Source organism: Tympanuchus pallidicinctus, unplaced genomic scaffold, assembly GCF_026119805.1.
Source record: "Tympanuchus pallidicinctus isolate F22 unplaced genomic scaffold, pur_lepc_1.0 scaffold3, whole genome shotgun sequence".
Lineage (NCBI taxonomy): Eukaryota > Metazoa > Chordata > Aves > Galliformes > Phasianidae > Tympanuchus > Tympanuchus pallidicinctus.
Genome location: NW_026294747.1, coordinates 9,119,757 through 9,134,160, shown reverse-complemented (window position 1 = coordinate 9,134,160; position 14,404 = coordinate 9,119,757). Strand labels below are relative to the sequence as shown.

At 41.4% G+C, this 14,404-nt stretch overlaps 2 protein-coding genes across 4 annotated transcripts in view; both read right to left on the bottom strand.

Annotated features, from left to right (window-relative positions):
- The window catches only part of DENND2B (DENN domain containing 2B), a 118,219-nt gene that overhangs the window by 11,133 nt on the left and 92,682 nt on the right, over nt 1-14,404 (bottom strand). For all 3 annotated transcript variants that reach the window (XM_052696128.1, XM_052696130.1, XM_052696129.1), the window contains 2 exons: nt 11,188-11,328; nt 8,604-8,752 (listed from right to left, as the gene is read on the bottom strand). In XM_052696128.1, coding sequence (XP_052552088.1) covers nt 8,604-8,752; nt 11,188-11,328 — 290 coding nt within the window. The remainder of the gene's footprint in view (nt 1-8,603; nt 8,753-11,187; nt 11,329-14,404) is intronic.
- RPL27A (ribosomal protein L27a) overlaps nt 1-14,404 on the bottom strand; it is a 113,299-nt gene that overhangs the window by 15,420 nt on the left and 83,475 nt on the right. The gene's annotated exons all lie outside the window — the stretch shown is intronic.

Sequence of the window (14,404 nt, the reverse complement as noted above, 5' to 3'; positions counted from 1 at the left end):
CAGGAATTACAGCTAGTTCATTGGCTTTCCCAACTGAAAACCAAACAGGCAAAATACTACTTTGGATTTTAATTCAACGAAGTACTTGGGGACAAGGTTCAGCCTTAATTTACCTTCGCTGTACTGAAATGAAGCCTAAAATACCTTTTGTTTTTCCACTTCTGTTCTCATTAGATCTGCTCACAAGTACACAAGATGTGACAGTTACTTCGTACCAAGAGTACCTGATGCTATGGAAAGAGAGCTGTGTGAATGGCTGTACAGTTGCCTCTGTCAGCAAGGAATGTTTCAGCATCTGAGATTTGAATATTTAGTGTTTCTCTAGAAGCCCTTCAGGGATAAAGGATGCTACAGAGAATCCTTCAAGCGTTTATACGGTGCTTTAGAAGGAAGCACTGTAATTTCTGAATGAGTCAATACATCTTAATATATTATTAATGTATTTATTAACTCTTGATGGTTTAATTTAACTTTAGTTAAATAATTAGATTCTCCTCCAGACAGAGAATTCCACATGGTGGAACCCCCTTACAAAAGGCTCAGCCCCCATAGTGGTACATGAGGACGAGGACGTTCCTGCTGCAGCCGTGGCAGTTCTCTTGCTGTCTGACATGGCCCTGTGCCTGTGGGAAGCACTGTTCAGAGGGAATTAAGAGCAGCTCTTGTCAAGCAACAGGTGTCTGTTGCTACGTCTGACCTTTCTCTAGAATAATCAATGAGACATTTAAAATGAGATCTGTTTGCACCTATTACAAGGAAAGCTGAGTGTGTATTGCTTGTAAAAGCCAGAGTAATATTGTGCATTGCGATTTGTTTTTTTAAAGCAAACATGTAAGAAAGAAGTAAACTAAGAGTCATGACATGAGGCTTAAAACACACAGTTATACTGCGCCTCTGATCAATATCCAACTTCCCTCCTTTGGGTGAAGGAATAGAGTACACCCTCAGTAAGTTTGCAGATGACACCAAGGTGGCAGGAAGTACTGATATGCCTGAGGATAGGTAGGCCCTACAGATCAATCTGGATAGGCTGACTAATGGGCTGAGGCCAATGCTGTGAAGTTCAACAAGTCCAAGTGCCAGGTCCTGCATCTTAGAGGTGATCTTGGAGGTCTTTTCCAAACTTAATGACTCTGTAATTCTATTATTCCTTCTTTTCAGGAAATATGGACAGATGCTTTCTTGTCTTCCAAACCAAATATTTTACAGGTAGCAGCAACTTGATGCAGAAGGCACTCTGTGCACTCTATGCATCCTAACTGTGCATTCACCAAGTGTGAAAGAAAGTCAGGAGTTAGTGTTTCCCCTTATTTGAGTGCTGATGTATTCTGCAAGCCAGAATTCATGGAGCTGGAGTACAATTCAGTGAGTACAATTCATGGAAGAGGCTTGCTCAAAAGTTTGCATCACCTTCCATGGCCCATTTCTGGTCCCTCCGCAATATGTTTTATAGAAAATTGAGCAGGCAACATCTTCATCCACAAATTCTTTTCTGACCACAACCCCTTTAGCATAAGCTTTCAACACTCTCCTCTATTTTGTGTTACCTCATCCTACCTGTGTGGTTGCACCGGGCGCCCCACTATAAAGACCTGAACGTCTCCTGACAGCACAGTGAGAGCCCGCGAGACAGAATGGAGCAGGAAGAGTGAGAGCCCACAGCCCATTTGTTGCACAAATCAGAAGTGGGAAAATGAGCTTTAGTCAAAGCCTGACTAAACATCACTGGAAAGGAGAGCAGGAGGAAAAGCAAAAATTTACAAGCTTATTGTACCCTTCTCGCAATATGGCACATTAATAAATGCCATCAAAGTTCACCATGTATTAAAAATACCATTATTATATTTCCTTTCTATGGGACCTTGGAATCTTAAACAAGAGTCCCTCCCCAAGGAGCTGGTGGAGTCACCATCCCTGGATGTGTTTAAAAACCATTTGGATGCAGTGCTCAGGGACATGATTGAGCAGAGGGTTGTTGGAGTTCGGGTAGTATGGTTAGGTTGCGGTTGGACTTGATGATCTTTAAGGTCTTTTCCAACCTGAGAAATCCTATGATTCTATGATTAAGACAGACTTAGAAAGTTCATTTGGTTTCTCAGGCTGTCTCTTCCATCTGACACATTTCCTGAGAAGTTACATTAGAAATACTCTCAATGCACAGCTCTTCCACTGCCATCAGTCATCGCAGAATCTGAATGCCAGATTGGTACCTCTCCAAGTAGTACAAAATATAAGTATCTCTTGAGAAGGAAGAACACAGTGCAAAAATTCTCTCTCAAAAGTCTTTAGAGACAGCAATTGCTAGTTACCTTGAACCACCAATTTCACATCACGTTAAACACTTTCCATTCTAGCACTCAGATGGTAAGACAAGGCACTCTGCATCTTGCAGGATTGGGGTGCATACAAACATCCTACACAAAGAAGATGATAACAAAGAAAGAAAGCAGAATACTAAGCAATTGGAGCTACATCAAGACAAATAATCACATGCTTTATGAAGGGCTTAAGAGTTTTGAGACTTTTTAAGTATGCATGCTTCTATTTAGTGGTACTTCATAGTACAAGCAGATAGAAAAATCAGTCTCACAAAAGGAAAGTGATTACAGAGAAGGCAGTGGAGAATCAGGCTGTGGAGGATGGTTCTTGATGTAAAAGATGAAGGCAGCTGCAGGTTACTGTCCCCTAAGTGAAACAGGAGTGGTCTGCAAGTTCTAAATCACAATCCAGCTCTTGCTGAAGGAAATGGAAAATCTCTCTAGTTACTTATATCAGAAATTGACATTCTTGCTGTAAAATAAACTCTTCATATTGGGCATGATTACATCTGGGGTAATCATACAAGTGATGACTCCTTTTGCTGCAGGAATTAGTGAAAGAAATTTCCCAGCTTGTGTTCAAGCATGTCAGACAGCACAATAATCCCGACCATCTTCAGAAAGCACTTGATGATTTTTGGATAAAACATCCTAGAAGAAATGACATTCGCACTCCACCTGACTTGAGATAGAAGATAGACAATCTACTGCACACTCCAGCAGGTTCTGCACATCGTATCTCTAAATATTTCTTTGATGAACAGTGGATAACGGGGGAAAAACTTTTGCTTGAGACAAAGAGTTGAACTTCTAGCTCAATAAAGGGCTGTGCCAAATGTGATCAAAAGAATACACTGCTGGATCTTCTCCATCCTGTCCTAAGAAAAGGTACAGATCACATAGAGATTGGACACAGTAAACTCTTCCTCAAAAAAAAAAAGGTTTTTGGCAAGCATTTGCTGTCAAGTTCCCTGCACTGTTTTTTTGCGGAGTTTTGTTATGATATGGGAAGTAAAAGGAAATCTTTATTACTGGGCGAAGTTCACGATCTGTTTGCTGAGCACACTTTGCCTCTTTGTCTCAACACACGTTTTTACCTTTTAACCTGCAGGCTGGCAGATTTTACAAGTTTTATGATACAGCAGCTACTGGAAAGGAGCAGCAAGCACATGAGCCTAGTAAGGCCTCGCTACCATGATTAGCTTGTGAGAACTGCATCCTACTTTTATTACATAACAATAAGAATAGGGAATGAGCCTCCACGTTACTAATCTGTCCAAAATTTTAGCTGCTCTTTTCCATTTGACCTCAGTACCGAGCTGAATAATAAGTTCACTCTTACTACTAAGTAAACGTTGCCACATCTTCTATTTGAATTGGCACAACTTGAGCTACAAGATCAAAAGCATCTCTAATACAGTTTTTCTAGGTGGGCACTGGGAGACTGCGATCAGGCTGCCCTGTAACTGCTGAAAGTTCTCTTCCTAGCATGAGCTCTTGGCTTCCAAGACAACAGATTCAAACAGGAGGATAAGCCTCAGTACTCTCTGAACATAACAAGGACAGTCCTAAACCATCTCCGTCCGTGAGATTAGGAAAATACCACTGTTTGTTCTGAAAGCCTTTGCACTTGTGTACAAGTACACTCTGCTCCATTTTTGCTCCTCAAAGTTAACAGAGACATGCCTGTGGGGTGACTTCCTGCAAGTATTTACATATTTATGCTTCTGATCTGAATTAGTCAGTTTTTCTGTCTGAAGCCTGACCTTTGGTCAGGTCTGAGACCTGCCTGAACTTTGCACTTATGCTGGAATAGATTCCTCCTGGAAGTCCCAAATATTTCAGGAGCAGACACAGAGGTTTTTACCCTTAATATCTGTTAAGTCCTCCCACCTCATAAGTGCCTAGCTTCTTCCCACAGCAGTGCCTCTTGGCTTTGTGGGGTGAATGCTGCAGAGGAGGGTTGTCTGGGGCTGTGGCCCACCAGGTGACAGCCTGCTGGTCTGTGTCACACTAGGTTGCCCCATACAGCCGAAGGGATGAGAGCAGGCTGAGGGACAGAGAAACAGCAAATCTCTTCTGGGAAAGATGGAGTCATCTGCAGTCATCCCTAAGGGAGAAAGACACTGATGTGCAGAGGCGGAAGCTGCACTGAAGTTCACTGTCACAGCTGCCATTATTGCCTTATCTTTGTTCACTCAAGCTTCTCTTGCACATGTGTAAAACTTGTGGGTTAATTAATGGAATGCCTGAGACACTGTAAACTGACCTGACTCACACCAGCCTGAAATGTACCCAGCCCAGCCCTGTTGCCCATTCTAGCTTCCTGCTCTTCTCCTGACCCAGCATGAGAATTCTCACTGCAACCGGGCTGAGAGGCCCAACTGGCTTGGAGAAACTGCAAAATGAATAATCCCCACTGTGCCTGAGCTGGCACAGCCTTCTGGGTGAAGGAGGGCATGGCCTGGGGCAGGAATTAACAAGGGAAGCCAGAGAGGAGACTGCCTTAGCAGACTGGCAGTGCTTACATAATGCATTTTCCTTAGGGTACATTTTTGAGCTCATCTATATGATGTGGGAGTATAAAACCTCTGTCTTTCTACAGCAACTTTCCTTGAGGCTCATACTCATTCATCACTGCAAAGTAGCTGAAATATCTTGGGAAAACAAATAATGACAACAGTAAGAACTTGCTTTTTCTCCTGCAAGAGCATGGACTCTACAGATACTTTTCATAGCCTCTACAGCTTTCCACTGAAAGAAATACTTCTGGATTTCAATCCACAGCAAAAACCTCATCCAGACACTCACACTAATTTATGTATAAAAAATGAGATTATAACAAAGGGACGCTGAGATGTCCAAGCCCTTCCTTTCCCTCTGTTCAGGAAGTCAGGGGAAAAGCCAACAGACCTGTTCTCACAGGCATGGATACCCTACCCAGCAGCAAACATGCCTGCAGTTTTTTCCCTGGAACAAAACTAAAACAAGCAGAGTAATGTTTTTCCTCCAGTGTTTGTGTTCTATTTATTTTCTGTTGCTACCTTTGTGCCTGCAGTAACACCAATGTCCGCTGCGCCCAGGAAGCCCCTGATTTTGCATCTGCTGCCTCACTTTGTAAACCCCAAAGGACTGCAGTAGATAAACTCTCCCTTTGCAGCTGGCAGCATCGTGGGATTATTCAAGATTGGGGTGAACAGGCAGAATACAACAGGTAGGAACATAAAAAGAGGCTTCCAGCTGGGACAGGGATTGGAAATATGGTGGGACATACATCTCAGCTGTGCTCTCAGCAATGTTTGAGAAACTGGAGTGTTGCTTCCTTTTCCTGACTTATTCTTCCAGATTTCTCTCTTACTGCCTTTATTTCTCTGTTGTCTTCCTGACAGTTCACAGAAAGCAACATACTGAAAGGCCACTGGCAGATTCAGACAAATTTTTGAGGGTGAGCAAATAGTTGCAGGGGTTTATTCACTCAGTTTCAAGTAGAAAAAAAAATGCACAAGCAACCTATTGAGGAAAACAAATCAACAAACCCAACTATCTGCACACATGCACAACTAACCAAGGCTAACTCACAGGCTTGTCATTCAAACCTTACTGTTTCCTTATTTCTGGTAGCATCACTTTCTGTATTGAAAGATGGCAACCTCTTCTCAGTAAAGAGTAAGGACTCCAAGTTTTCACACTCTGGGCAGCACAAGAACCATAAATAACAAGTTACTGAATGAGTCTCACTTCACTAGGCATGACTTTCTGAAACCTGTATAATGTGTGAAGTCATTTATTGCTTGGAGACCTGTTAACTAGGCAGCCATAAAAACCCATTGCATCTCATTGTTTGAAGCCTGAACTCCATCATTTCTTTCTAAGCTGCTTTTTGGGTACATGCGGAAATCAAACCCTTGTAAAATCTTTTTAATTTCCTGCTCTGGTACTTTGGTCCACAGACCTGTAAGATATTTCACTTCTTTTTTTTTTTTTCTTTTTTTCTTTTTTTTTCTCCACATTACTGGTAAACTCCTTCAGTTTCAGCCATGATGCCTATAAACAAAATTCATGTCAGACAAGGCGGGGGTTCCAAGATAGACAGTTATTAGCTCAGAGCCAGAGTGTTTCATTTTAGACTTCATCCCCATTTAAACCATGAAAACCTCAGTAAGTATTGAATTTAAATCCACTTCTTACTGTCGCTTTCTCTGGACCTTTGTCAAAGGACTCGTTATTAGTTTGTTTTACTCTTAGAGCCCTTGTTCTATATCAAGTATAACTGTGCACGTGCACAGAACGAGCAACAGTCTCTGTCCTGGAGCATTTAGGATCCCAGACAGACCAAACAAAAATGAGGAAAGGAAAGAAAGGGAGGACCTGTATTTCTGGCATGTGCCACACAGCAGGTGAAAGGGTTCAGGAGAGCTCAGTATTCCCAAGACTTAATCTTACCTACCTTACCTACCAGGGCAGATTATGTCATACTTTTGTTAGAGGAAACAAAACAAAGTGTATAATAAGGGCTGCGTGGCTTCTGTCCCTTGCAGGAACAACCATAAGACTTTGTAAGCCTCAGCTCAGCAATATGACTGTTTTCCAAGCCAAGATGCCACAAGTGTGTCAAAGTAGGTTTAATGGTTGTTTTTTTTCTCTGAATAGTGCTGAGAAGTATTAGAGGACATCAGTGAGATCAGCTGTCCCAGAGAAACTCCAGGAAATGGCTGCTCTCTGTCCCCTGGGCAGCAAGCCTTCCCCACTCTACTGTGCCCACAGCCAAGATCAAGGCTCAGGGTACTCGGCCAACCAGGACAACATTGCCAAGGAGCAAGTAGGAGCTCCAAAGCAGTGCAATAGTTGGCATCAGCATCATACAATTCTCACTTCCTCTGTAATAATTAAGCATTTAGTAGGAAAGTATTCAGAAGAAGTACATCAGAGTATTTTCAAAAGCCACCTGCCCCAGTGTTCCTGGTGTAACTCACATATCTTCTAGGGTACTGCAGAAACCCTGAACTAACTCCACAGTTCTCAACAGGAGTTTATAGGAAATTAAGTCATTCCCAATGGTCATTCAAAGTAAGAGTTACTGACAAGGAAAGGGATGAAATAAAATGTTCTTGTTGTTCTAGACAACAAAAAGGACTACTAAGGAAATAACTTTATAACCTGAGAAAAGTCTGCAGCTTTAAGGAATTCTCCCCTAAAGGTTGTAAAGCTTTTACTATGCAAAGTATTTTTGCTATTATATACACTGGCGGCCACTAAGTGCAGCTATTATTTCTGGCGGTCATTCAGAGAAGGTCAGGACAGATAAAGTGTTTAACAGAGGTTGTTTGGGTAGATCCATCTGGGTTTTTAACAACCCATACTGTCTACTGTGGCTTTTCAAAAGATGCTCGATTTTTTTCTGGATCTAATGAATTACAGTCTTTCCTTTTATTTGCTATGTTTTATTATTTGTCACGATACAGCAAAGAAAGTCTTCTTTACAATGCCCACATTTTCCTATAGAGGTTATACACAAGCACTCAAAAAAGGACTGATTCTTTGCTGAGGGGTAGAGGTGCAACCTACATGGAGCTCCCATTTTCTTGGTAAGGGCTCCATGGAGCCATGACCTGGTCCCTCTCCCTCCTTACACCATGGGGTGAGCACATGCCTCAGAGGGAACAAGGAGGGAAGGTTGCAACCATAGGGCAAGGAAACAAGATGTTAAAAGGCTGTAGCAAGGAACCCAAGATGGAATTTCAGAAAGAAAACATTTTCAGGTTGTGTGAGCACCTAAATGAAGTAGCCTAAGTAGTTGGGAAGGAGTGTATTAACATTCTTAATGCTCACACTGCATGGTTTGGTAGTGCAGAATTTCAAACCTAGCCCCATCACAAACTCTCTGCACTGCACAGAGCAAACCAAGCAACTCTCAGCATCCCACTGGGTGCACTGTATGGCCAACGCTGTCCAGTGAGGATCTCTGACACTGTTTATGGGTACTGTGTTTCAAAACAGAAATGAAGTATCGCTAGGACTATATTGCTTTGAAACGTTCTGCAAAAGGCTTGTAGACTGTGAAGCAGATATGTGTTGATATCCCTATTGTACAGGCAGAGCTAGAAAGCAACATCTAGAAAATGTGTTCCCCATCTGATGCAAATAATTTATGCAGAAGTAAAATTATTTAAACCTTGCAGGGAGAGAATACTCACATCCAGCAGTCATTCTAGACATACATTAAAGCTTTTTGTATCGGGAGACAGCGCTGCCCCAGCCTGTGATTCAGGTGCCTTTGTCACTTACCTGAGTTTGTCTGCTACAAAAATCACACGCCGCTCCAAGAGGAGAGAAGCAAAGATCCTGATGATCTGACGCACACTGAGGCACTTGAAAAGGCATTCAAAGTCCACATGTTCCAGGCGCGAGTCCATCGGCCGCCGCAGCTCAATGACCTGAACACGTTCAACAGGTATCAGTCAGTGTCACTGGTCAGGTCTGACAGACCCAGGGGCACGCAGCACCCTGGCCCAGGCATGCCTGCTGAGGGGACAAACACAGCAACCTCCATCCTCTTTTGGAAACTGAGGCTGGAGGCATAAAGCTCCAGAGAAACAGTGCACTACACAGTCCACTGTCATTTCATGTTCTTCCCAGAATACAGACATGCATTAAATCTACTATCATTTCCTAGGGAAGTGTAATTCTGCCTTCTAAACACTCTCTCACAAACGTAAAGCTTGGCTGAGTCAACAGAATTAAGTACATAACAAAAAAGAACTGGAAGTTTCCAAGGTTAAAACAGTCATAAAGCCAAAGTATATTTGGTATCAACTTGGCTTGCAATTCAAATTCACATCTAGATGGGAGCCAGGGACTGATCTTAAGCATCGTGCCAAGTTTAATCCCAATTTACTTCATCTTTCCTCCTTTATAATGCACAAGTCACTAGCTGGTGTTTAATCGTTTTGCTGTCATAAACACATGTACATACGTGTGTATATATATATATATATATATATATATGTACATACTTAACTGGGAGTCAGGACAAGGTCTTAGATGGTGACTTGTGACATCCCTTTAAAGTCTAATTGTCATACTTCATCCATGACCTCGGACCCTCTCCTTCCTTTCCTCAAATGCACTTTGCTTGATTCCTTTATTACATCTTCCTTTTATTCTGCAATTGACATGCTCAGATGTGGAACTTGTAGGCAGAGGACAGAAAAGAGATAGAAAAATATAATGAAGAAGAGAGTAAGAGAGGAATAAAAATATGAAGTGCAAGACAGAAAATGATGAATTACTGAGGAAACTGAGGAAATAGAAGGGGAAGGGGAAAAGCAGACCAACTTAAAGCTGTGTCAAAATCTTTGTAGATGTAGCAGCAGGAGCACATATACATCTCCTTCTTCCCATATGTCCAAAAATCACCATCATCTTACTGCTTTAAACCTCCTTTATGCTTTCATGCACATGAGACCACATTTCACTAGCAAACTGTATTAGGTTTAAAGGTGAGAAGCCCTTACAAAATTCCTCACAGACACACTGTTTTAGGGATATGAGCAGCAGCAAGATCACAGGATACGAAACACAAAACCAGTTCCTACTGGTTAAGCTGTAATACTATTCATGTTTGAGATGCCCACTTTCATTCCTTAGTACTGGGGCTGGAATCTCAAACCATATTTAAGTGCCCAACCACGAGGAGCTAATTTTGCTGCAAAACTTCCAACACTAATATCTCGCTGGGGTGTAGGATGCAATGCAAGTTACAGCAGCTTTAGATGCCATAGATGTTTTCTGTTATTTGGCAAAGCCTTCTGCTTCAGTCTGCTCTTCACAAAGAAATATACTGTCTACTTCCCAATTAATCATCATCTTTGTTTAGGCCAGAAGAGCCACAATGGAAGGACAAGATTCTGTTCCTAATTAAGACGGTGCATTCCATTTAGATAACGAGTTTGTACTAGCATAACACAGAGTAAAGCTCAGCCTGAAGAGTTGTTTGTTTGTTTGGAATCATTGCAATATTATTCTCTGGGAGAGTTCAGATGCTTGAGCGGAGGATAGAGAAGCTGGAGATCCACGGCTCCCGGATACGTTCACATCACAAAGGCATTATCAGATCTTACTGCTGCTATGCCAAGCAGCCCCTCAATTTTCCTTCACTTCTCCAGAAGAAAATGCATGTGGCTTAAAAACATCCTGCAAATCACTTTTACAAGGCACCTCTCATTTCATCCCAAGTGACATTATAGGTCCACTCCATTACACTTGGAGAAGATATGGTTCAATGTGAAAAACACTAATAGCACTGCAGAACTAACCCTAGGAGTTGTAAAATAACCAGAAGAGAATTTTCTTGCTTTTGCTAAGTGGGACAAATTCTATTCTTACCTGCAGTGAATAATTTCTCCATACTATTGCTCTTCTGAATGCAGCTACTGCATATTAACATCAGGACACATAGAGTATAAAAGGACATGCCAGATATCTAGTAACTCTCAAGTTAAGAGAAACTTTAACCAAAATACCACCACTGTCATTTTCCATAAGGTCTATGTTTTACAATGCTAGGTTTCTGCCTGACTGAGACAATAAAAAAAAAATTAAAAAAAATTAAAAAAAAAAAGATGTTTGCAAAACCAAGGCAACTTATTAAAAATTATGAAATAACAAATACATAACCATAAATCAGTTTATAATAATCAGCATGAACTTATTAACGTATCAACACTGTAGCAGCTCCTGCGCTTCTCATTTTAAGTACCATCCCGTATGACTTGCACTACCTGCACCTCCTGCTTTTCTTTTGCTGTTTGTTATAGGCACGATGATGGTGAAGGCTTTGGTGCTTAATGTTTCCTGTTATTTTTTTTACCTCATTGCCAGCTCCAGGCAGAAAAGTTTTGACTTTGATCGTCTTTCCAGGTGCAGGAAAAGGAGATTCCATCAAACTCCTCATAAATGGATAAACCAAAGCAGCAGATATGCCCCTTCTCCTTTCAACCTCATCCAGGATCTAATCCATTAGTAAGACATAAGAGAGAAAAGAGAGAGAACAGGTCAGCACCCCATACACTTTTGAAACATCTTCTGATCCACATGTGCCTAAACACATGGCAGATCTAAGTTTAATTTTCTTTTTCCATACATTTCTGCAATGCCATTAAAACCACAGTATTTGACCCTACAGTAAGAGTGACTCATCTTCCACTTACAGTATGAATTCCTTCCATGCATGCAGTTGAACAAAGAGACAAAGAAGAAACAACAAATCTGCAAAACTGAAGGAAGTTCAAGCATGGCAAAATGGGACCTATATTGTTGGGACTTGACCCGAACAACAGCGTGAGCTAGAGAAAGATCAACACAAGCCCCATGGTTACAGGCCAAGTGAGTGTCAAGTCTCAGTTGTGAACCCAAGGTTTGCATTAAGGAGCATTAATAAGGAGCTCATTTTTTTTTCCACTGCTCCTGACTGGGCAGGAAAAAGCCAGACTGACAAGAAAAGCACCCCCGACATACAATGACACCACCAGGAGAGAGCTCTAGGTCCAGGCTCAGCCATGATGACAGCAGTCACTTTGCAGTCTGCGCCAAGCTGGAGCCAGCTGTGAGAAGCCTTATGAAGCATGCCCAGCTGTTTACAGAGGGTGTCTGCACTAAGGTCATTTTCTGTTTAACGTGACGCAGGGCTGGCAAGCCGGTTCTGAAATGAGCAGATGGAACTTCTTACAGATAGAAAGGACTATCATTTTCTTCTCCTTTTGGTCACATGGAGCAGCATAAATTAGATCACAGCTAAGCTTTCCCACATTAGACAGACCATATAGATGATAAACCTAAAGTAGACAAGAAAGCAGGCTTCAAAGCAGTTAGTGGTTTGACCTGAAAGACTGATCTCCTAACCAACACTTGAGACCAAAAGGCTATGCATGTGTTAGTGGATCTGAGCCAGGCATTTTCCCTTGTTTCTTTTGGAAATGCTTTTTTCACTGAAACAGAACATTAAAATATACTTAATCATAAGCTGGTGACTTACAACGATAGCTAATGACACCAAATGCCAACAGAAGCATTCACTGGTGTATAGTTTCTCCTTCCTCTTCACTGCACACTGAAAGCTGAACTCTAAAGCAAAGCTGCAATCCTTGTCTGTAGAAGAGGCAGATAACCCCTATCTTGTAACTGACTAGGTCCAGAAGTAAGGACATACTTGGTTCTCAAGTCTCTCTTAGTAGTAGGTATTGCAGCAGTGAACTTAAAAGGCTTCAAGGAAGATGAAAATAATGTAAGTTATCCAAACCAGCATGATACATATTTTAAAACAAAGAACTACTTTTGCTTTCCTGATAAATAGTACCCAAGGTTCAGTATCTTGTGGTCTTTCATCAGTCACATTTTTTCTGTAAGATGGCTGTTCCTTGTTTTGACTAACACTGCAGAGGGCACCATTACCGAACTGTGCAATTAGGACAGCCCAGGTTTCCCTCCAAAGACAGAGACTGATTCAGTTTTCAATAACTGCCTTCATCCACATCTGTCTCCAAAAACAATGAAGAAGCTGAGACTTAAACTCTTCCTCCTTCCTTTAGAAGCTGTTTCATCCAAAACCTTTCCAGATGTGTTGCTTGGAGTTTGTGCTTAAAACCTGTGCTAAATCCAGCTCAGAGCTGGAGTTTGCACCAGGTCTTTCCAAGCACCCTGCTCTCATTGTGGCACCTGTATTTTCAGGAGATGATCAGCTCTTTGCAGTACAGTACGGATCCAGTGGGGATTAGGCCCTTTTGTGTCCCAACCCCTCCCTCAGCCCATAACTTAAAAAAAAGCATGGGTGTACTACAGCTCCACCCAGGGACTAATATGTAATTCAATGGGAGCCTTCCCTTCTGCTCAAAGGTCAAGAATTTGAGGGTCTGCCTGCCAGCTGCCTGATCTGCTTCTGTTAAAACCAGTGAAATTGTGCTTACCAGTCAGCCCCCAGTTGACTTTGACTGGATGAACAGACATTTTGAGACTAGAGATTTAACTGGGAAAGCAGTCAATGTGCAATTTCGGTTTGATCATTCCTGTCTGCTGCAGACTTTACATTCCAGCTGCAGAGATATTTGGTGTAAGTAGGACACTCACATTTCCGTTTTTCAGACTTTCTAAATTTTTCCCCTTTCCCAAGGTTTCCATTGAAAATTAGTCATTATCAAAATTAGATAAAAAGATAAAAGCAAACAAAGAGCCTCGGGACCTCTCTCCACAGAGAGAGCTTTTTTGAGCTGTGTTATCCCCCCAGAATAATGTGTTTCATTTTGCTTAGGATATCTGTGTTTACATATGTGTTATGTCTAAGGGTCACTGTTATAAACCCTCAGATGCAGAGCTTTATGGAAGACCTCAGAAGCAGAACTGCAATTAACTATTTCAACACCATTGTTTTTCTTCACACAAGAATTGTGTTAAACTAAGTTTTATCTGTGAAGACTGTTTTGATGAAAGCTAACATTCCATGTGATTACTAGATCCTATGGACAATATTTTTATTAACTTCAATAGTTAATGTGCTTGTTTCAACTTTATTCTATACAAATGAAGAAACAAAATTCATGTTTAGGTCCTGTCAGACTCTTTGTATCTGCAGTGAAAATCTCTGGCAAATTAAAACATTCCTATGAATACCGTATCAAAATTTGAATGGAGGAAGACAACTATCTGACATCAGACATATTATCTTTCTCCACAAATCGCCAGCAAATCCTATAGGGTAACTCTTGAGGAGCTCACTGGATTTTGCAGGACTCTTCCAGAGACTGGAGGTCCTAAACTGGCAGTCAGAGAGATGTTTCAAATGTTAACCAATCAGTAATGTTTTAAATAGCTTATTTTAATAGCCTCTTGTCTTACAAAAGAATAATGCTTGCAGCCCTGGAGCTGACTAGCAGTTAACTGCTTCAATGGCAGTGCAATCTCTGTTTAGCTGCAATGTTCTGCATATTGTCTTAATACTCTTACATCAAGAAATTTATTACCTAGGTAAATTACATCAGCATATGATATAACTTTATTTGTTAATGTAAAGGCTTATTAGAAGACTATACATCCTT